The following is a 22,723-nucleotide window of genomic DNA, read 5'->3' on the forward strand; positions in this document are numbered from 1 at the left end:
AGTGTCTCTGAGCTCCACTCATTAATGTGGCATTAAATTAAACCTTGAACGAGACCACAGTTACTGATAAGAGATGGCATGAAATTTGAGTAATGCAATCATTAAAAAACAAGTGCATATCTGTACATTTATCTCAGCTGACATTACAAGTCTAGTTGCATATTGTAATTTTTATTTCACATTGTGTTCTTCAGCTAGAAAATAGTGAGTTTGTAAAGAGCTATTTAGCTGATACCACATCTGAAAATTCTTTGAAGAATGTTTGCTCATTGAATCTATATGAGTAAAGTAGATTGTAACTGAACACCATTCTGCACTTATGGAGCTTAAAATTTTAATGTCCATTGGCTGTTTTTTCATTTAAGTGTCAAGTAAAAGCATACATGTATTTATCTTAATGTCACCAAAATTGGTCTGTTGTTGTAATTATCAGGGTTTAAAATGTATAGCATACAGATTCTAATCCTGACATGCATTTTCTTCTGAATGTAGAACATGAATAGGAGTGACATATTTAATCCATTTTGCTTAGTATGCTGGGGCGGATTTAGTGTATTCTGGGGCTCTAGGCAAAAGACAAATATGCGGCACCCTGGTTGCACATTTGTAAATTAGGGCTCCTGAGTGATGCACCTGTATCTTGGCAGGTGAATTTGTCTTAAGTCTAGTTGATATATCTAATATTTCTCACTTTGAGATTTTTGAAGAAACATTAAGATCTTATTTCTAGCCATTTTGTACACAAGTCATTTTATTAAGTGAAATTATCTCTCTGTATTGTCAGATAATTTTGATAAACCTGTAGTGAAATACTTCAATACAGAGTAATGTAGCAGGAAAATAATGGGTAGAAAGAATGCTTTTTTTCGAGGAAGTAATAAGTAATATACTCACATTACAGCTTGAGAGAAGTAATAAGTCATACATAATAGATTCCTTTTTTTAATAAGTACTCAACACTAGAGCTATCTATACCCACATTAATGCTAGCACTATGTGCGGTCTATTGTGTCAACATGGAATAGTCCATTATAACCATGAATGGATGGTGTGTGGGGCTGCATTGAAGTTATTTTTACAAATTGCTACATTCAGAAATGTATATATATTTCAGAGCAAGTTATTAACCATCAACACATGCAATATATCTCATTTACGTTTTCATGGGGTTCTTGGCTCGTGGGGCCGGTAGGTGGCTGCCTATTTTTACCTATGCAAAGATCGCTCCTGCCAGAATGCATTAAATGTATGATTTCTGAGTTTTATTATGGTTATGGTTCATTTTTACATGATTAAACATCTTTCACATCTTTAGTCCGCTCTTGTATTGGTTATGGATTTGCTTGATGCCAGTTTCTAGTAAAGCCATTTTGCAGGTTTATAGTACTTATAGTACTATATAAACATATATTTACTCTGAATGTCACAGAAAGACGGTCTGTGTGCTGTAGTAGTGCATTGTCCAGTCCGTCCTGTGGCACTTTTTGAGCGCTGTTTGGTATCCTTAGGAAGAGATTTTTCATCTCTCTTATCCTTGTGCTAGTGTTTCCATTCAGCTTGTGATTGACCTCAGCCGAAAAAAACATTTATGCATGTTTATGAAAAATGCATTTGATCTGCTAAGAGCTTTGCAAATTTTTTAATTCAGCCATTTTTGACAAAGGTCTGAATTTTAACTCTTGGATCCATTTGACATCTTGTCTGGTGATAGGGTCTAGGCTACCCCTCTCTGCTCTCTCTCCATGCTGCACACAGTAGCTTTGATTTGTGGTGTCAGCACCACACTGAGCTCCATTACTTACCAAGTTCAGAGCAACAGCAACCAAACGGGAGCGCTGAAAGCCCAGCCTTGTGGAATCAAGGCTTTTTTTTAAGCTCATGCTTCTTTCAAGCCTGGATCTGCCTCTCTGAATCCGTTCTGCTCTCTTCACCCCCCGCCCACTCTTGCTGTGCTATATATGCCATTAGAGTAACAGGTAGGCAGACTGGCTGCACAGCCGAGGAACAGCAGGCTTTTAAGCCTTTCCTTTGGAGATGAGTGTGCAGGCGATGGGGCCATCCACGCATCGCACCACAAGCATGGCGCACTGAAAGGTGTGAGGAGGAGCCATGAACTGCGTGAGATGAGACTGGCCATGAGGATTATGGATGAGGTGTCTCCATTTGAGTCTTTTAGTGTGATGTGAGCTTGTGTGAAGAGTATTTGAGATGCAATGCACTGCTACATTGCTAAATTATCATTTACAGCTATATAAAAAGAGTCCTAGAGTAAAAGACAATTAAATATGAATTCCATCTTTCATTTTTTCTTTCATAGCATAACACTCTGGATATCAGTTATATTTGCCTTAGCCTACTAGCTGTTGACTAATATAATCAGGCTTTTGTAAATAGTCTGGTTATAGTCCTTGTGTAGCCTAGACGTTTGATAATACTAAGCAGTTTTTCAGGGTACATTTGTGTTTTAGCATAGGCAACTCTGAGGTAAGAATTGGTACAGGGCCTGAACCAATAATAAAATAGGTCTAAAAGATTCATTTCTTAGTTCTTATTACATTATCCATAATCAAAGCCATAACCTCTTAATGAAATGAACATACTATGTTTCACACACTTGAAGAGATGATTGTCTGAAATGGTGTGAAACTGTGATTTAAATAATAAGCTGTTACAAAGGGGCATTGTTAAACCATCTGTTTTCAGTCCACTTAAAAAGAAATGAATAATGAGCTTTATTCCTGGATAGATTTGAAAATTGGGAATTGGGAATTATGGTCTCAGAAGTAAAAGTTTATGAAAATATAAGGATAACAGTGTAATTTTTTGTCAGTCTTTTTTGCTTGGTATCCAAGGCATACCATGGCGTTGCTAAATGGATGGCATAGTAAAGCTTTCTTTTGTTTTGCGATTCATAGGCAACTGTTTTTTTTTTCAAGTTTTGCAGAGATTTTTAGTGCCATTTACTTCTTCACTTGTGGACAACCATACAAAAATTTCATATTATTTTATGAATAGCTTTTGATGACCTTCTCAAACTACTGGTGGCACAGCACTGGTAAGTGCTTCAGCACATTCAGAAACCTAACCTCTCAACTCCTGACTACACAGTAGGGATGCACAGTGATATCAGAATCATATAGGTGTCAGCAGATATTTGTTAAAAAATGCCATGGGACACTTGTTTAGATTCAACCAATATTTCAAACCTATGTTTGGTGACGTATTTATTGTACTCCAGAAATTCAGAATGTTTAGGTGACGCATGGCTGCTGCTTTTCTTTTCTTTTCTTTTCTTTTCTTTTCTTTTCTTTCTGTAATACTGATTGTTCTGTAAAGCTGCTTTGTGACAACATCTGTTGTAAAAAGCGCTATATAAATAAATTTTGCTTGCTTTTTTTTTTTTTTTTTTGCTTGCATGGCTCCTGTGCTAAAATATCTGTATTTTATTTTCTTACTAAATTTTAACAAAGACACCCCCAAAAAAAGTGCACATTCAACTACATGTGTAGCTACATATCCCACAAAGTGTGATAGGTGTGGGTCAGATGGGCAGAGGTTTATAGTTTATTTAAATCTTGCTTTGGGAAGTAAAATGATTCGAGAATATGGTGTCACCTGTCCATTATTCAGTGCTGTGATACTTCACTGCTTCGTAATTACCCTGACCTGGTTGCCTTCCCTTTGTCTGGTTTCTGTTGACTGATGCTGTGGTGAAAAGTATTCGATGCAGCCCTGGTTTTCATCAAGGCCCAGGTATATATCACTCACCACATTATGTAACGGCTTGTTTTTCAGGTGTGGTTCCTTCCCACGCCTGTCTACACCCACTCTGTTTATTCTCTATAGGTTAAATGGACTTTAAGGAAACATGTTTGCACAGGCCCAAAAATTCAAAGCCCATACACACAGTAGCAAAGGTGACTGCATGACTTTAAGCTGATCTAGAGCAGTGCTTGGTCATGCTGTGAGCATGTGAAGAATGAGAGCAAAAGGGAGAGCTAGTCAGACATTTCTCTGGCAGTACGCTGACTTTGCTGTGCTGGGAGAGCCCCTCAGCACTGTACAACTCTACTGTATGTGCATTCTCATTAGTGCTTCTCTAACTCTGACTATGCTGCTGCAGGAAGCAAAAGCTGCGGTGGATGAGAGCAGAGCTCTGCAGGCGCAGATCCACCTGGCTGAGGCTGCTCAGAAGCAGGCGCGGGGAATGGAGATGGACTACGAAGAAGTCATCCACCTTTTGGAGGAAGAAATAGCAGAGATGAAATCTCAGAGAAATGAAAAGCCCAAGGTATTCATTAAGAAAGGTAGTTTCCCATCCCGTAAAGCAAAGGCATTAGCCCGTTCTCAGTCCCACTCCCCCTTCCCTGCTCAAATCCAGCTCAGGTTTTCACTCCCTCCTGTACTGCTAAAAGTAGGTCACTGTTTGCTTTGTATTATTCAGTAACTGGGCTGATGTGCAGCGAAGGCTTTAACGTGATCTTGCAGGGTGACGTGGGCTGATGAAGTTATTTTTGAAAATTCTGGCTAGCAACCTCACAGGTCATAGAAGAACCTTATTTCCTTTTCTGTAATTATGGAACTGTCATTCGGCATGTCAAATATTTTTGTTAAATCATTGAAAGGAGGATTTCATGTTGCTGAAGAGAACAAGCTCAGGTCATCAAATAAATTGCCATGTCCAGATTCCATTGAAGTCAAAATAAATAGTGAAATAGTAGCACAATTCATAACTTACATACTCAGCATGAGTAGTTTGATTTTGATTTAGCTCAGTATATTTTTAATGGGCCAAATAAAAACTTAACTTTCATTTTACCTAGGCGTATTAGATCATTAAATGATGTTAACAAGTGAGACCTTGTATTAACTGCAATATTCATACAGGAGGAGCAAGAAATGAAGAAGAGGATTGCGTTGCTTGAGTGTCAGTTACGAAAGAGTGAAGCTGCAAGGAAAGGCTTTGAGGTTTCTACTGGCAAACTTATGCGCTTTGTTGAGGTATGTATTTCAGTGAGACGTGCAATCAGAAACACATCTTCAAAAGGGCTTGCATTGCTGACTTTGTGTGCTGGGGTAAAAAACAGTGAGATATCAGATCATATGGTACTATAGCTGATCCCTGTAAAAGAGCTCTATTTATTATTAAAAGTTCTCTTACAAAGTACCAACCATGCGATTTGTAAAGGATTTCCTCAATGTTAACCCTAGACCAAAGGTAGGGGCCTATATTGTCTAAGTGTTATCTTTTCACCACTACTTGAGAATTTTTTCTGAATAATGTGAAAAGGCAGATACGTGCACCTAATAATTTTTTGACAGACCATTAGAGCCAGCCACGTTGTAGTTGTCAGTGGGAAGCACTTTACCACTGCCTCGGCATCACTCATGTAGATCATGTTTTAGAAAGCCTCCATCGCCCTTTGTTCAGTTACTTAACTTGTTCTGAGTCAGAACTGAATCAGAGCTAAACTGGCTATTTTTAATTCAGCATTCAGTCTGGCAGTTAAAGGTTCTTAATAGGATATAAGAATTAATATCATACTGTTTGGGAGGGTATTTTTAATATTCGACGAAAGTTCTTAAAATATTCGTTTTGAGTTAAGTTGAAGCTTAAATGTTGATTATAGGTCTATAAAGTATAGACAGGATTATGCAAAAGTCTTAGGCACCCAAGAAAATCATATTGAAAGAGTTCTTTATTTGTCCTGTAAGCTTTTATTTGCTCAGATAAGAATAAATATGCATAATAGTGTAATACAATAATTAATAAATATTTAATTAATAAATATTTACAGAGCTCTCCTTGTGGCAACTCTTTGCTTTACTTGTATTTTTTATTATGTTTTTTAGTGTTTTTACTGGCAAAATCCCACTTACTGCTGAGATAAATGGTTTAAGCAATTTGCTCATGTGCCTAAGCCTTTTCCTGTACAGAGCAACTAGAGTTTTCAAATTATGCAAAAATAAATAAATAATAAATTATGGAGCAAACTACTTTCTGATTTTATCACATGGAAATATAGAATACATTTTATAAATATAAAAATTTAAAGTGTCATAACTTTTGCACAGGCCACATTTCATGTTTTATTTTTTTCTAGTATGTTAATTTCTTCAAATACACAGTAATTGTTCAAATGTGCAATAGTGTGTTCCCTGTAGAGGACACACTACTGTAGAGAACACACTACTGTAGAGGACATACTACTGTACAGAACACACTACTGTAGGGAACACACTTCTATAGAGAACACATTACTGTAGAGGACATACTACTGTACAGAACACACTACTGTAGAGAACACGCTACTGTAGAGGTTGTATTAACTTATTTTCACTGAGAACATCAACAAAACATGTAATTTAACCAGTCCCCACAACACAAAATGTACAGTATCCTTATTATTATGAACCTTATTAATCTATTAATTTATTAATCTAGTAATTTAGTTTGTTTTTTAACACTCCTAGGTCATCCAAGACTTCCTAATTGAGCACCAAGGATCTTTACGGACTCATAGGTAAGAGAGGGTTTCCACTCTTATGTTATGTCTTATGTCTACAGCTAATAAACCCTGCAAGTAAAGATGTAGTAGCTGTGAAATTCACTTACCATCTGGTCAGATGCAGCCTAAGGATCTGTAGAGTATAGCTTATTATCCAAAAAGCCAGTGGGAATAGGGTCAGATAGTGTAGAGTGAATGACAGCAGTTTGGCCATGTTTCTGTTAGAGCATATTTTGACTGTAGAAATTGATATAAACTGTCTTTTTGTTTTCTTTGGACATTTAATAATGCAAAAGTTCTGTGGTAGAATGTAAATTCAGGACAGAAAGCAGGTGTGGATAATGATCAGAAGTCAGTGCATCAGCTTAGCCTGGAGGTGGTTTTGTTAAGGTCCAATCAGCACGGACACCTGCTGTCTTGCTCTTCACACTCTGTTGGCTGAACAGAATGGAGAGACCTTGCTTTCTCTAATGATCGCCCCTGCTGGCTCTAATGGCCACTATGTCTGTTCATTAATGTGTGTTTTAGTTCAATAAAAAATCACATGTAACTGTTTCTACTCCAGAATGCTTATTATTTATGACTGAGTTTATCTATTCTGATACTTAATGAGTGAATGGGAGATCCTACAGGTTAAAACTTTTACATTTGCAAAAGCAAGTCACTAATCTGTTGACTGTTCTTCATGGAAAAAAAGGTGCAGAGCTCCAGTTCTCCAGTTCTCACACTGTCATAATTAGTCAAACTTGCGCGAGTCCAACATTACACTGATGATGTAAAATGTGCCGTAACAAAATAAACAACAAAGCAGTAAAAGAAAATTAGCTATTTTAACATAATACAGGTTACAAATAAAATACAAAAAAAATTATGGTATCAGCAGCTTATTATAAAGTTACATATGCCTTGAATGCATACAGGCTACCTAATTTCTTCTGGTGAGAACTGTTTCAAACAGTTTCTCTCAATGACCTGGAAGTCTGGAGATTGTGCAATCCTTGTTTTTTTTTTTTTTTTCGTAACACTTTATCCATGTCAGTGGGTCTGAGCACACGAATCCCCTTCCCCAAAACCTTTTCTGTGTTAAGTGTCATGCTGGGCTCTCCTGCCCCCTGCTCAGCATGCTTTGTTCATTTTGGGTCAAAGGGAAAGTACATCAGGACAGCTTTTGTAACAAGTCAAAACATTATAAAATCTGTATTGTTAAAAGGCTGCAAAAAGTGACTTTTCCAAACTGACAATTTCTAAAAAAACTACAGATTTGATGTAGGCTAATGTGAAGTAAGAGAGATGGTCCCAATATGAATGCTCTTCTAACATGTTTACATCATGTAAATTATAGCAGCTAAGATTTTATTCTGTTAGCTTCAATTCCATGTTTTGTGTTGTGTTGTCCAAATACATGGTTGTCTGTAGTGCCTCTCACTGCTAATTTGCTGAACATTTCTAAACTAAAGACAAAGTATCATATCAGGATGCTATAAAAAATGTGTGTTGAAGTTTATCGAAGCATGTAAGACAAATTATTATTGAACTGCTAGGGCAGGATCAGTATAAACTGTCAAAAAGGTGAATAAGTCATGTAGGAAAGTCAAAGGGTGAATAACAACAGTTGCACTCAGAACATGACTAGCTTATAGGCTGCTGAAGTTTTATTTGTGAGCATCATAAGGCAAGACAAGGTATATTATTTAAGATTAAGTAAGTCTCTGTACCAAATAGCATACCTGAATTAAGATCAATCTATTGCAAAATTGAACTTCTTTTTGCCATATTTATCTGACCAAGTCTCTACATGGTCTTTGGTCACAGGTGTATTGTATGTATTTCTTCTCTTTCAGTTCTCAGAGTGAGCCAAAGCTTGCTGCTCTGTCTCAAGCTCTGGCTTCACGAGGTGGGAAGAAAATGTCCAGGACGGCCTCAACACTTGCCTTGGAAGCCAAAGAGCTCACTCGCACTGTTAGAGCCATTTTGGAAGTGGACTGTAAGTGATTTGACAGTTTATGTTTTTGCCCACTGCAGTCAAATCCAGCAGAAAATCACCTTTCCCTTTATAAAATTCCTCTAATGAAGCATGCCATTGCTCTAATGTGAGGCCTCATTTGTAGCCTTCTTAGAGGCCCTATTAGACTTCTTAAGCCTAACCAGCCATTAATGTTCAAATATTTTGGAAAACGTTTCTACGTGGCTACAAAGATATGTCCACTTTTTGTTGAAAGGAAAACTTTCTTTGTAAATTGAACTTTTTTTGCCACTTCATAATATGTGTTCTGTAGTTCACCAGTAGTTTTCATAGCATTAACACAGCTTCTTGATTTAGTTCAAGAGTTTATGAATAGGTAGAGCAACCCACCATCAAAAGCACAATCAAATGTCCAAGCATGGCAGACAATTTACAAATGGAAGAATTTCTGCTTTGTGGCTATTCACCCTAATCTACAAAAGATCTGTGAAAACATTTTCCCTGTAATCTTCAAACATAATATCTGTTAATGAGTCATAAGACAGACACTGGACAAGTTCATGAGAGTTCATGAGAGATTACCACAGAGGAAACCACTCTAAAACAAACAAACACTGCTGGTTCATTCAAGTTTGCTAAAGATATTCTAAGAATTACCTAAATGTTTCACATCACAACAGGAACAATTTCCTGCGGTCAGGTGAGACAAAAGCTGAAATTATTGGCAAATGTACGCAGATTGATGTTTGGAGGAAATAAAAACACTGCATACAATTACAAAAACCTAATTGCCATCTATACAAAGCATGATGGAGGGAGTTCAATGGTGTGGTGCTGCTTTACTATCTCAGGACCTGGTCAGCCTGAGAGACCAATAAACAGAATAGTTTTAGATCACAGACAGACAAGGTGACTTTCAATTAGATAAAGATTTTCCAATTAAATTATTATATATAATATAATAAAAATATAGGAGTCGTTCATGCAGAAATCCAAACAGTTTCACAGATTTTCTCACAACTGTATTTCTAATAATGTGTGCAGCCAGGAATGTAGCAAAACCATAGAAATTAGTTTACTAGTTGGCTTGCTAGTTGTTTTCTGATTAGAAAGGAAGCAATATTTGGCCTGCTGATGTAAACACTGGTAAACTCCATAGCCACTTTCAGTAGTATAGTGAGCAGGAACATAAGCAGTCTTCCTTGAAGAAAATTCTGACACTAAGCAAATGTACTTGAACCTACCAACCTGTAACCTAGTCTACCTCAGCCAAATCATGAATAATTGTTTTCTCTTTAAATGTTATACAACATAATCAAAGATTACAATTTGTACTATATTAAATTAATGCTGATTAAAACTGAAATTAAATTAAATGAAAATGAAATGCTAAAATAGGAAGATGTCTCTTCCACAGGGTACATGTCTATTCTACTACATACAGAGGTTCTGGTCTTGTGGCACTGTTGTGTGAAAGCCTCTGTTGTTGCAGTCCCAAAAATGTCCTTGCTATTTGCAGAGACATCTGTTTAGGCCTTTTGACATCATTTTTCTCAAGCACAATGACTAGGGTTGGATTCTAGGGGCGTTTCATAGGCTTAAATCATCTAAATCATCATGAAAATAACAGTATCCCAAGTTACTATGGTCATACAATCTTCACAGATATTTTGTCCATATTATGTATTAGTCCATACATGTGTTTTCATCTATAGTCATATAGAAGGAGTACAGGTGGTTCTTGTGTGTAAATAATATTTCAGTCAAACTATCCGAATAATCATTCTAATGTAGCACGTCCATGGAACATATTGCAGGGTATAGTATAACCTAATCAGGAAAAATAATCTTGTTTTGGTGTATAGAGTGAAAAGAATTAGGTCAGCCCAATAAGGAAATGCAATCTAAGGTGCATTTGCTGGTAAAAGAGCCCACTGGGCCTGATTCACCTCACTGCTGCAATCGTTGCCTGGATACAAAGCTCTGAAAAAGCAATTGTCTGTCAGGTTCTTCAAAAGCATTGTTATATCATGTAGCGTGCTGTAGGGTAGAGCCATGTTACACACAGACAGCAGTGTCAAGTTAAAGAAAGAGGGAGGTTTATTACACGAAAAAGAGAAATGGTCTAGATAGTTCATTATTGGATTAACTCCACGGTATGGAAAGCGTGATGTAGGCTGCCACTCACTCAAGTGTTTTAGGAGACTGATTGCCTGGGGCTGTTTGTGTGAAGTTGGAGCCAATTGAATGACTGAAGGCAACTGTTTTTATCAAATTCTGCATTTTATACTAGTTTAAACATTGATAGCATTCTACACATAACTACTGCTGTATTGGCCACATCAGTTAGGGAGCATGAATGGCAATACAAGTTGAAGATGCTACTAAATTAATTGCCACATTATTTGCAAAGTATGTTCAACACTTTGTAACGTAGACCAGAGTAACTCATTACAGTAAAGTGATTACTTTTTCCTATAAAAGAGTAGCGTACTCTGCTGTGCATATGACAGTAAAACTCCTGAGTATACCACATGCCATTTTTAATTCTTCTAATCACATTACACTTGATAAGTTAATAAGAATTTTGTTACTCGTTTCTCTAAGAGAAATGTTTTAATAACACGTAATTCATTTCAAACATACATGTCCTCTAAATAGATTATTGATGTCTGATACATAACATGCATGTGCTACCCGAGACTGCTGACTCAGTGACCCTGATTGTGAATGTGATCAGCGTAGTGAGAGTTCAGGAAACACCATACATTTTTCAAGCACTCTGTCAAAGGATCTATATATTCGTGTAGAGTATAATCAGCTGTTTTTGGACCATTTCTACTGGCTAGAGTCTAGCTATTGTGAAGTAGTTGTGCATAATTTTCATAAAACATTACTGGCTGTGTCTTGTCCAAAGGCAGAGATTGTGAGTCTTTTACATAATATTTACATGGATTTATTATTTCTTTATAATAAATAATAATTAATAAATAAATTACTAAAAAGGACTACTGGTTACTCCTGTATTGCTAATTGGTACAGATGTGTATGGATTTTAGAGAGTAACATAGAAGTAAAGTAGTGAGAAAAATTAGATTACGTTTTCTAGGAAGTAAAGTAGTTTGAGAGAAGTAATTTGTATTTTGAGATTACTTTTTTGATTAACTACTCCAAATTGTTTCTTTCCCACATCACACTCATATACACAGTCAAATGAGGCTTAGCGGAAAGGCAACGATTATTAAAGGGCCTGTGCTATATATTATTTATGTATTTTAATGGTTTGCATGACATCACAAAAAATAGTGTATTTACAACAGGCTTTGTTTGCAGCTTAGTTTCTATATATGAACTGAATGGGCTTGGGAGTGTTTACATACTACATCAAACGCTTTGATCTAAAATAATATACACTGCTCAAAAAAATAAAGGGAACACTTAAACAACACAATATAACTCCAAGTAAATCAAACTTCTGTGAAATCAAACTGTCCACTTAGGAAGCAACACTGATTGACAATCAATTTCACAGCTGTTGTGCAAATGGAATAGACAACAGGTGGAAAGTATTGGCAATTAGCAAGACACACTCAATAAAGGAGTGGTTCTGCAGGTGGGGACCACAGACCAGTGTAGTGTCCAGAGGCTGGAGGCACTACCAGGAGATGAGCCAGTACACCAGGAGACGTGGAGGAGGCCATAGGAGGGCAACAACCCAGCAGCAGGACCGCTACCTCCACCTTTGTGCAAGGAGGAACAGGAGCAGCACTGCCAGAGCCCTGCAAAATGACCTCCAGCAGGCCACAAATGTGCATGTGTCTGCACAAACGGTTAGAAACCAACTCCATGAGGATGGTATGAGGGCCCGACGTCCACAGATGGGGGTTGTGCTCACAGCCCAACACCGTGCAGGATGCTTGGCATTTGCCAGAGAACACCAGGATTGTCAAATTCACCGCTGGTGCCCTGTGCTCTTCACAGATGAAAGCAGGTTCACACTGAGCACATGTGACAGACGTGACAGAGTCTGGAGACGCCGTGGAGAGCGATCTGCTGCCTGCAACATCCTTCAGCATGACTGGTTTGGCAGTGGGTCAGTAATGGTGTGGGGTGGCATTTCTTTGGAGGGCCGCACAGCCCTCCATGTGCTCGCCAGAGGTAGCCTGACTGCCATTAGGTACCGAGATGAGATCCTCAGACCCCTTGTGAGACCATATGCTGGTGCGGTTTGCCCTGGGTTCCTCCTAATGCAGGACAATGCTAGACCTCATGTGGCTGGAGTGTGTCAGCAGTGCCTGCAAGATGAAGGCATTGAAGCTATGGACTGGCCCGCCCGTTCCCCAGACCTGAATCTGATTGAGCACATCTGGGACATCACGTCTCGCTCCATCCACCAACGCCACGTTGAACCACAGACTGTCCAGGAGTTGGCGGATGCTTTAGTCCAGGTCTGGGAGGAGATCCCTCAGGAGATCATCTGCCACCTCATCAGGAGCATGCCCAGGCATTGTAGGGAGGTCATACAGGCACGTGGAGGCCACACACAATACTGAACCTCATTTTGACTTGTTTTAAGGACATTCCATCAAAGTTGGATCAGCCTGTCGTGTGTTTTTCCACTTTAATTTTGTGTGTGACAAATCCAGGCCTCCATTGGTTAATAAATTTGATTTCCATTGATGATTTTTGTCTGATTCTGTTGTCAGCACATTCAACTTTGTACAGAACAAAGTATTCAATGAGAATATTTCATTCATTCAGATCTAGGATGTGTTATTTGAGTGTTCCCTCTATTTTTTTGAGCAGTGTATATATATTTCAGTGTTTTGGTGATACAGGCCCTTTTAGTGAACAGAACCCTCTTACTTAAATCAGCATGAGGTTTAGAGATGAGTGTTTCTGTACCACTGCTTGGTTTTGTTGTAGCTGTTGCCGTTATCGTGACCTAATTACATGTAACCTCCTGTAAGATGACTTGCTGACTGGCTGAACTGAGGTTTAGAGTAACTTAGAACAGGATCATGAAAAAAGCAAGTAACAGATATCACATCATACCCCTGCTTTTTCAGTGAATTATAGCTCTTTTTCCACAAGGGGATACATAATTAGCTTATTGACATGAATCACTTAGGGACTTTTAATGTAAATAGAAAATGATCAAATGATGTTTTCAGAACCTGTTAGGTTTATTATATTATATTTTATAGTGTATGCATAGATTAGATACACATACAGTTAATTTTGTTTATGTATATATATATATATATACACACACACACACACACACACACACAAACACACATATGTGCGCCCTGCGATGAACTGGTGACCTGTCCAGGGCATCTCTTGCCTACCACCCAATGACTGCTGGGATAGGCTCCTGCTCCCCCGAACCAGAAGGATAAGCGGCTTAGAAATGTGTGTGTGTGTGTGTGTGTTTGTATGAAGAAAAATACACTCTTTTAAAAAGGAGTTCTTTCATTTTAGTTCCCTAAAGAACCATGTTTGGAAATTAGCTGTAAATATGAAGAACCTTTTGTATGTATGAAGTTCCCTATAAATGTAAAAGTTTATTATTAATTAAGGGGTTCTTCCAAGAACCTTGACCTTATATGGAAGTTCTTTAAACTGTAAAAAGTTTCTGCTACATGAACCATCTAGTGAGAAATTCTTTAAGAAGCCTAAAAATTTCCTTCAGTGGCATCAGGCAAAGAACCCTTTCTGGCTCCTTTATGAAATGCAATGTAATGTCTTTTGATGAACGATTCTATTTTGAATAGGCTGGTTAACATGCCTCTGTGCAGACTTGCTTGGTTTGTCATGTTCTACAGGTTGATCGATGAGCAAGCAAACAAAGCTTACATCCAAGTCTGCCTAAAGAAAAGACTACTTCAGCTTGAATGGTCTTAGCCTTGAGTCATGAACATGGCCAGTATGTATTTTCTTTTTCTTTTGTCGATCCACAGACAACTACCTCTGCCAATAGAACATGTCTTTAAAATGAACAATTATATGTCTAAGATAACACCATGTAAAAATTTTCAAAAAAAAATTTTTTCCCAGTTGTTAAGTGTGTTTTCCTGATTGTTTGTACCCTAAATGAATAGAAAAAAGTTATTATTCCCTGTAAACTTTGCTTTTGTGGTCAGCACAATGATATTTTGAAATTGATCTATTTTTAAGGATATTCGCCATATTTCAAGATACTTAAGAAGCTTCTGGAATTGTGAGAACTATCAAGAAGTTTCTAGAACTGTCCAGAATTATCTAGAACTTTCTGGGACTGTACATTTACATTTACATTTACATTTAGCAGACGCTCTTATCCAGAGCGACTTACAAAAGTGCTTGTCATTACTTCAGAATATCTCATGTTAATAAAGGTCGACATAATTTTAAAGAGCTTTGCTCTAAATTGCTACCTGTACAGAAATTGTACAGAATTGTAGGTAGCTGTATAACTACAGTTATATAGGGCCACTATAGCCCTTCCTGAGAGACGGAGAGACATGATCTAATTGATTGGGATTGCATAGTAAGTGGGCAACAGCCATCACAGACAAAGGGGAATTTACCTATTCAGATTCTGATAATTCACACTTCACCCCACACCCATTACAGGAGGAGCTTAGGAAGGACCACTACTTTCAAATGTATATATTGTGTGTTACTCTGCTACCGGGTGATCAGTCTTGCTCTGCTGAATCCTCAGTACACTCTTGTACTTTGATACTGCATGGAATAAAGATTGACCATTTTTATCGAGTTTGGAGAGACTTCCTTTTTCCTTACAGTACACAGCAACTTAGTCAATTTAGATGGCATCAAGAGGTTGCATACATCCAGCAGATGCATTTTGCTATGTATGTGGCCATTTTACAAAGACAAGAGTGAAAAAGTACTCTGTGGAAGCATCTGCTAAGATGTGTGAGGCCTACAAAGCATACTTCGGCATGCCTGTTGGTGACCAAGACAAACCATGGGCTCCTCATTTCACATGTGAGCACTGCAAGAAAACTCTTGAAGGTAAGCGGATAAATGATACTCTCTTAAATAGCAGATTTAAATTTTTATTTTGCAAAATTTTTAAATCAGTTAAAGTTTAAAAGAGCTTTAATTAACACCTTTTCACATGTTGTAGTTAAATATATCAAATATATACAGATATATTTTATTGTTTGATATATAACAGATTTCAAACTGTGTTAATATCGCACATACCACTAGTCATTAGTGTGAAATAGGCCTAAATCAAATTCTCAATCCAAATTTTATTTTGTTTGCTTATAGGTTGGTACAGGGGAGAGAAGAGAGCCATGCATTTTGCTGTCCCAAGAATTTGGCGTGAACCGACTGATCAGTCAACAAATTGCTACTTCTGCATTGTGGACCCTTCCAAACGTCACACTGGCAAAAATGCAACGCCTGTAACGTATCCTGACATTCCTTCATCTATTGCCCCAGTACCACACTGCCCTGAACTTCCTGTACCAACACTTCCAGACAGAGCAACACCACCTTCAGAAGAAAGCAGCAGGTCAGACACCCAGGAAGATGTTGAAGATCACGATTTCTCTTCATGTGCAGATGAGGAGCGGAAGCCATACTACCCTAACCAAAAAGACCTCAACGATCTGATCAGAGACCTTGGTCTCACCAAGTCCAACGCTGAGCTTCTGACATCAAGGCTCAAGCAATGGAACTTATTAGATGAAAGCATCCAAGTCACAGGACAGAGGAAGTGTCACCAAGTTTTTTCTGTGGGGAAGAACAATGTAAAGTGGGAGCCACTGGTGGACCCACGCAAGGTGCTGATGCCACCACTACACATCAAGTTGGGGCTCATAAAACAATTTGTCAGGGCTCTAGATAAGGAGTTGAGAGCTTTCAATTACCTCCAAGATCTTTTCCCTAAGCTGTCTGAAGCAAAGATCAAAGCTGGTGTCTTCGTCGGACCACAAATCAAGAAGATCATAGAGTGCAGTGAATTTCCCAAGAAGCTGAATAGGAAGGACAGAGCGGCTTGGAACAGTTTTGTCGCAGTGGTTCGCGGCTTCCTAGGCAATCATAAAGATGAAAACTATGTACAACTGGTCCAGACTTTGATAAAGAACTATGCTGCAATGGGCTGCAGGATGTCACTCAAAATCCATATCCTTGATGCTCATCTTGATAAGTTCAAAGAGAACATGGGAGCTTATTCAGAGGAGCAACGCGAGCGCTTCCACCGGGACATTATGAACTTTGAATGCCGTTACCAAAGACAATATAACGAGAACATGATGGGCGACTATATTTGGGGATTGATTCGTGAATCTGATTTGCAGTATAGTCGTAAATCTCGGAAAACCACACACTTCTGAACAGTTTTTGGTACTCTGTGTAAATTTGCAATGCCTATAGTGTTCTTAGTCTGACTGTATAAATGAGAAGATCGTCTGTTTCTATAATAAAAATTCATAATTTCCGTTGCCGTGGTCAGAAAAGCAAAGTTTATGATGAATGTAAGCAATTTTTAATTTGTTTTAGACATAAGCAATTGGAATATAACATTAAAAAGCTGGGAACAAAATTTGTGTTACATAGTGTAATTTATACAAAGGCCTGGATTGTGAGCAAGATATTGATGTCACAATTTTGAATTTATATCTTGTTATCTCAACTTAATACTCAAATTACTAACTTATTATTTCAAATTATCTCATTATTGCAACTTAATAGCTCATTATTTTAAATTAGTTATGTGTCATTTTAAGATACAATCTTATTGTTTTGACTTAACATTTCATTGTTTCCATTAAGTAACTTGTAATTTTGATGTTATAAAATTATTATATTTATTTGACTTATTACATTTATTTCACTATCTTGTTGTTTAACACATCTTGGTATGTTGTTCACTTTATAAAGGAAGTCCTGTACGTTTTTTGTACTTGGGGTGTGTTTTGGGCCTTTTACTCCATAAAAACACAGTCTGTAACTGCATTTAAGTACATTCCAATCATAATAATGACATATCTCAACATTGCAACTTATTTTAAACAACAAATAAGTAAACATTTCAAAATTAATTTTGACAATAGAATAATTTGTAGCCCTTCATTCATGCAATGAATGTCCTCACCTTAATAGACTGAGGGAAGAGAGGGATGTAGGTGGACGAGAGAGGATGATGACAGAGATCCAGTGAAGGAGTGTGGGGAGGGGAAAAAGATGATCAGAGAGGAGCTAGAGGATCAGGAGAGATAGAAGGACGGAGAGACATGTCTCACATGCTACTCTCCATGTGACCTCTCAGCTAATGATGCTCACGTTTCAGCTGAGTGCTCTTCACTGGACGGAAGGAGGGGGGGTGAGTCTCTGTTTTTGGAGTTGCACATGGCCTGCCACCCTCTTTTCACCCTCTAAGGCAAAAGAGGGTAACCTTAGCTTGAGAGGGGCAGTGAATGGGTTTCCACGTGATGAGTATTGTGCCAGCCATGTGAGTGGTTGTAGATTATTCAATGACTCATCAATATAGTGGCACAAAGAGAGCCCTGATCAAATTCTAACAGATCTGCATATCAGAGGAATAACTTTTTAATGTATTTGTTTATTCATTAAATTCTTAAGGTTTTAGTACAATTGTAAGCCAGAATTCATTTGAAGCCAATTCATTTTATTCACCCTGCCAAAGGAGAACAGAACAACTGAAAATTGTTGAGTAGCTCGTAGGATTCCCCCTAACCTAACACACTCATATTTGAAGCAGTTTATTTCTTCTTTTCCAAGAAATCAAGAGTCCCATCATAGCTATTGGAGTAAAGTCCCTAGTAAACAAAGGGTTGGTTGAGTTTTCTGGCCTTGTGATGAGCTGCTCTGACGTGATGGCTTCATGCATCCGCAGCCAAGCCCCACAGGGCTCCAGCTTTGAACAACCTCCTGTTGCTCACTAATGCTAGACTATCCAAAACAATGCCATAAGCCTACTGTGAAGGTTAAACAGTGGCATCATTAGCTTTAAGAATTAAGGATCATGTTTAATTTTGTGTTGTTTATCCTAAAAATCCAGTACAAAAAAATCTGTCAGTACCTTAAGCATTTATTTCATAAAATACTAGAGCATTTCTGAGAGTATGTTATGTTTAGGTTTTCATTAGATACGTTTGTAGATAGTTGATAAATTACATTTAAAAAATATATTGTATGTGTGTATGCAGTGTCATAATGGAGAATTCCACCATTTTCTTCAAAATTTCTGCATAAACAGAATGTTAAAATATAAACAAAGCATTCAGAGTGATTTGGTGTCAAATGCTCTGTTGTAGAAATACTTACAGAGTTGGAATTGTTCTCAGTGAAGGCGATAGGAACCAGACGTCTGAAGCATTTTGTGCCTCTAAAAGCTACCTCACTAAACATATGACATAAGATATGGTTACAAATGTGCTGCTTGATGCCTCAGAGACTCTTTTAAAATAATTTTGAGAAGTTTGTATTTTTAACATGCAAGGCATTGTACAGAAAAATAGTAATCAAGAAACTATATAGTAATCAATAAACATTACATATAAAAACTCTGACTTGGTTAAGAATAAATGCATGCTATATACAGTGCTACAGTACTACAGTGCTATACAGTGTAGGCATAGTGAACCCTGGTTCCTGTCACCACCACTGTAAAGAAAATATGATCCAGTATGTTTTTGTACTTTGAACCATTTCACATCAAACACTTCGAGTGATGTTTTATAGAACTTAGCAACTGAATTATGCAGAACTTTCGAGAAATTGCTGGAGTTCCCCTTTAACCCACTGGACACTTTTGATTATTAAGTACTTGCTTTGTATAATATCAAGTTTCTTCCTACTGTAGGTGAGAAATCTATTACAGAACTGTGTCAGTCCATTGTGTGCACTGACAGATATAAACTGATAGGTGCTGGGCTTCCTGACAGAGGGCATTTCAGGATCATGTTCTGGCAGGGATTTAAATTTAGTAGGACTGTCCCATGTAAATCCATCAGGATTCATTACAGGGCTTGAATAACTCTTCTCATTGGTTTCAAGTGTTCTTGTAAATGTGATCACTAGCTATGATTTAAAATATTATAGCATTACAGTTTTTGACATCTGTTTTTGGCTGATGAGATGGAGAATTTGAATGATAAAAAATAACCAAAGGGCAGTAGAAGGATTGTCTACTGTAGATTACATAGGCACGTTAAATTCAGTATTTCAACTTACAATACAGTACACTAAATCAAAACCCAACAAAGCACTTGGATGCATAAGTGTTTTGGCTCCACAGAGTGTGTTCTTGCTTGATGAGACACTCAGCATACGCATATTTGACCCCATTTGATCCAGTACCATACGCTACAGCCAGGAATATCTCACTTGGCAGTTTAGAAGCTCAATAAAAATGTGTCACACTAAACATGTTTTTTTCCAACTTTAAAACAAATGGAATGATGTTAGTAACTGGTATCATTTTATCTTTCTCCTCTCAGGTTTACCCTATGGCTGGGATGAAGCTTATACTGCAGATGGTGTCAAATACTACATCAAGTAAGTTTAGACAAGTGATGAAATGACTGTCTTTGCTATTTCATCTTTATACTGTATTTATATTAAAGTGTGATTATTCAAAGCTGCACCATGTAAGACATTTTGTTAGAATTGAAACAAGTAGCATTACTGGTGGCACCCATCACACACACAGGCTCAAAAAGATGATTAAGTCTCAAATGCAAAGACAACATTATACTGGTGTTATGATGACAATAGTAGATTATTATTTTATATCTCCGGAAGACAGTCGTTCACCAACCTTTGACTGAGGTCTCTTTAAAATATCCTTTAACACGCTTAGTCATCAGATTCATCTGCTTAGGGAAGGAGTCCAAGCACAACTGATGTTACAAATGTTGTTCATGCTGTGAATTCCTCAGCTAATGATAATACTAGTGACTGTGCCTGCGTGTCAAACAGCGAGGGTAAATGGAGTACTTGCTAAATTAAATGGTTTGAGCTGTTTTCTGCTTTTTTCTGGAGTAATGGCAGTGCGTAAATTTATATCATAACGTCATTTATACAGAGATTTCTTATCCTGTCAAACCTATATACTCATACATTATGCTTTTTATATCTTTTATTTAATAAAAAGTGAGTAAGTTTTCTATGACATATGCCCTTCAAAAACTCTTCTTTCTACAAATCATACAAAGAAAGAATTTGCTTGGTGTTAAAACTGCACATATAGTTAACTGCAACAGATGGTTATCATTTCATCTTCAGTATCTAACAAAATGATCTATGCTTTTCCATCTCTGTGCTTGAGCACATTTAATCTTTGTTACAGAGTGTATCTCTGCCCCTTCAGCACAGCAATAACATAGCAGCAGACATCACATTACTCATATTGGTATGACATCACTATTTAGGCTCGAAACCCTTTCTCTTGCAAACTTTAGTGGGCAATTTTGTCATATTTAAATGGAATATTAAACATTTACATTATTATTGATATTATTATTATGGTGTATACTGCCTTCAACCCAATGACTACTGGGGTAGGCTCCAGCTCTCCCCACGGCCCAGAATGATAAGCGGCTTAGAAGATGTGTGTGTGTGTGTGTGTGTGTGTGTGTGTGTGTGTGTGTGCTGTTAAAATATTAAACATATTTAAATGTAATATATAATGTTTTACTTTTGTCATGGGTATGATTGAGACTTGGCTTCCAAAAGCATCATAGTATGAAGAACAACATACAACTGAACAGCTCTGAAAGCATCTTAAAGTGATCCTAACTATTAAGAGTAAGGCTCCACCAATTATAATAGAAAAAACTACCCCCTTAACAACACTATGGGAACAACTCTTGGGAAACTGAGGCCTGTTTACTTGTTCACTGATATGGTTTCATGTGCTGTGTGTCTTTTTTTCTGTCCAGTCATGTCACTCAGACGACATCGTGGACTCACCCTGTGATGAACTCTTTGGGTCTTTCGGAACCAGAAGCAAACGATCAGACCCAGAACACTCCAGAGGCAAAGGGCTAAATCACACATTACAGAATTGACTTTGCCTGCTCACTTTTCCGTGAAGATCGTGTGTTTTAGATACTAAACAAGTGCACTGAATACAACTGAAATCAACTTCACAGGTAGTATAATTTCAGCGCTGGTTAATACTTCATGCTCAGCAGGCCTCTCTGACAGGTATTTGACAGGGCTTGTTTTTCAGTGTGGATAACCTTGAGGTATAATCACTATTACTTGATATCTAAAAGTGACTAGCATTATTAGCAGCCTCATTCATAAATTGCCAAAACAGCAGCATGGTCATCCTAGGGCTTCCTCTGATCCATCCAGACCAAACCGTGGTGAATATATGAAAATGATCAGTAGGTGTGTCAGGTCTTGTCGCCTTAGGCAGACAACAGGTGTTGTTCAAAATCTCTGTTTTCGCAGTTTAAAAAACTGACGTACGACATGTAGCAGTTCCTATTAGATACTTTTTTGCTAAATTGCTGATTTTATATCTGCTGAACATATACAACCTTCAGCCATAACATTAAAACCACCTCCTTGTTTCTACACTCATTGCCAATTTTGTTCTTAGCTGTGTCCATTCATTGTCCACTCCATTAAATTCTCCTATCTTGTTGGTTCACCTTGTAAATGTAAAGCCAAAAACAGTAGCTCTTCTGTTGCTGCACAGTTTGTGTTAGTTAGCTTCTAGTCCTTCATCAGTGGTCACAGAACTCTTCCCACAGGACACTGTTGGCTGGATATGTTTGGTTGGTGGACTATTCTCAGTCCAGCAGGGACACTCAGGTGTTTGAAAACTCCATCAGCACTACTGTGTCTGATCCACTCATACACTAACACAACCACCACCATGTCAGTATGTCACTGCAGTGCTAAGAATAATCCACCAACCAAATAATGCCTCCTCTTTGGTGGTACTCTGGCAGACCATTGAAAAACAGAGTGAAAGTTGTCTAACAAAGTATGCAGAGAAACAGATGGACTGTAACTGGAGAACAACAAAGTGTACCTACATGGTCAGCAGAGCTGATAAAATGGACAGAGTGTCGGATGACGGGGGTGGTTTTAATGGTATGGTTGATTGGTGTAAAATGTTAAGTATTCACAAAATCATCACCTAACATATAAGGCAGGTCACTAGGCTGAAGAAGGGACCAGATGTTGAACTGTAAATGATCTGGCACTGTTCTCCTCCATCTGCCTACTTTTTCTCCCA

General features: G+C 37.8%; 2 protein-coding genes across 13 annotated transcripts in view; both read left to right on the forward strand.

Annotated features, from left to right (window-relative positions):
* stxbp4 (syntaxin binding protein 4) overlaps positions 1 to 22,255 on the forward strand; it is a 39,258-nt gene extending 17,003 nt beyond the window's left edge. For all 11 annotated transcript variants that reach the window (XM_037544188.1, XM_037544192.1, XM_037544194.1 and 8 more), the window contains 6 exons: positions 4,124 to 4,291; positions 4,888 to 5,001; positions 6,475 to 6,524; positions 8,351 to 8,493; positions 19,965 to 20,022; positions 21,408 to 22,255. In XM_037544188.1, coding sequence (XP_037400085.1) covers positions 4,124 to 4,291; positions 4,888 to 5,001; positions 6,475 to 6,524; positions 8,351 to 8,493; positions 19,965 to 20,022; positions 21,408 to 21,516 — 642 coding nt within the window. In that variant the 3' untranslated portion in view covers positions 21,517 to 22,255. The remainder of the gene's footprint in view (positions 1 to 4,123; positions 4,292 to 4,887; positions 5,002 to 6,474; positions 6,525 to 8,350; positions 8,494 to 19,964; positions 20,023 to 21,407) is intronic.
* LOC119264997 lies at positions 15,250 to 16,936 on the forward strand. 2 transcript variants are annotated; one of them, XM_037544195.1, is made up of 2 exons: positions 15,250 to 15,498; positions 15,763 to 16,936. In XM_037544195.1, the coding sequence occupies exons 1-2, from the start codon at positions 15,291 to 15,293 to the stop codon at positions 16,833 to 16,835; spliced, it is 1,281 nt and encodes a 426-aa protein (XP_037400092.1). In that variant the 5' UTR covers positions 15,250 to 15,290; the 3' UTR covers positions 16,836 to 16,936. The 2 variants fall into 2 exon arrangements, with proteins under 2 accessions (XP_037400092.1, XP_037400093.1); XM_037544196.1 differs by having other exon boundaries at positions 15,250 to 15,471.
* Positions 22,256 to 22,723: the final 468 nt, after the last annotated feature.

Source organism: Pygocentrus nattereri, chromosome 13 (assembly GCF_015220715.1).
Source record: "Pygocentrus nattereri isolate fPygNat1 chromosome 13, fPygNat1.pri, whole genome shotgun sequence".
Lineage (NCBI taxonomy): Eukaryota > Metazoa > Chordata > Actinopteri > Characiformes > Serrasalmidae > Pygocentrus > Pygocentrus nattereri.

Excerpts from the sequence above, each read along its gene's own strand:
- LOC119264997 (XM_037544195.1), top strand. The coding sequence starts at position 15,291 with ATGGCATCAAGAGGTTGCATACATCCAGCAGATGCATTTTGCTATGTA. Across the intron at positions 15,499-15,762 it reads CTGCAAGAAAACTCTTGAAG|GTTGGTACAGGGGAGAGAAG; the intron begins GTAAGCGGATAA and ends GTTTGCTTATAG.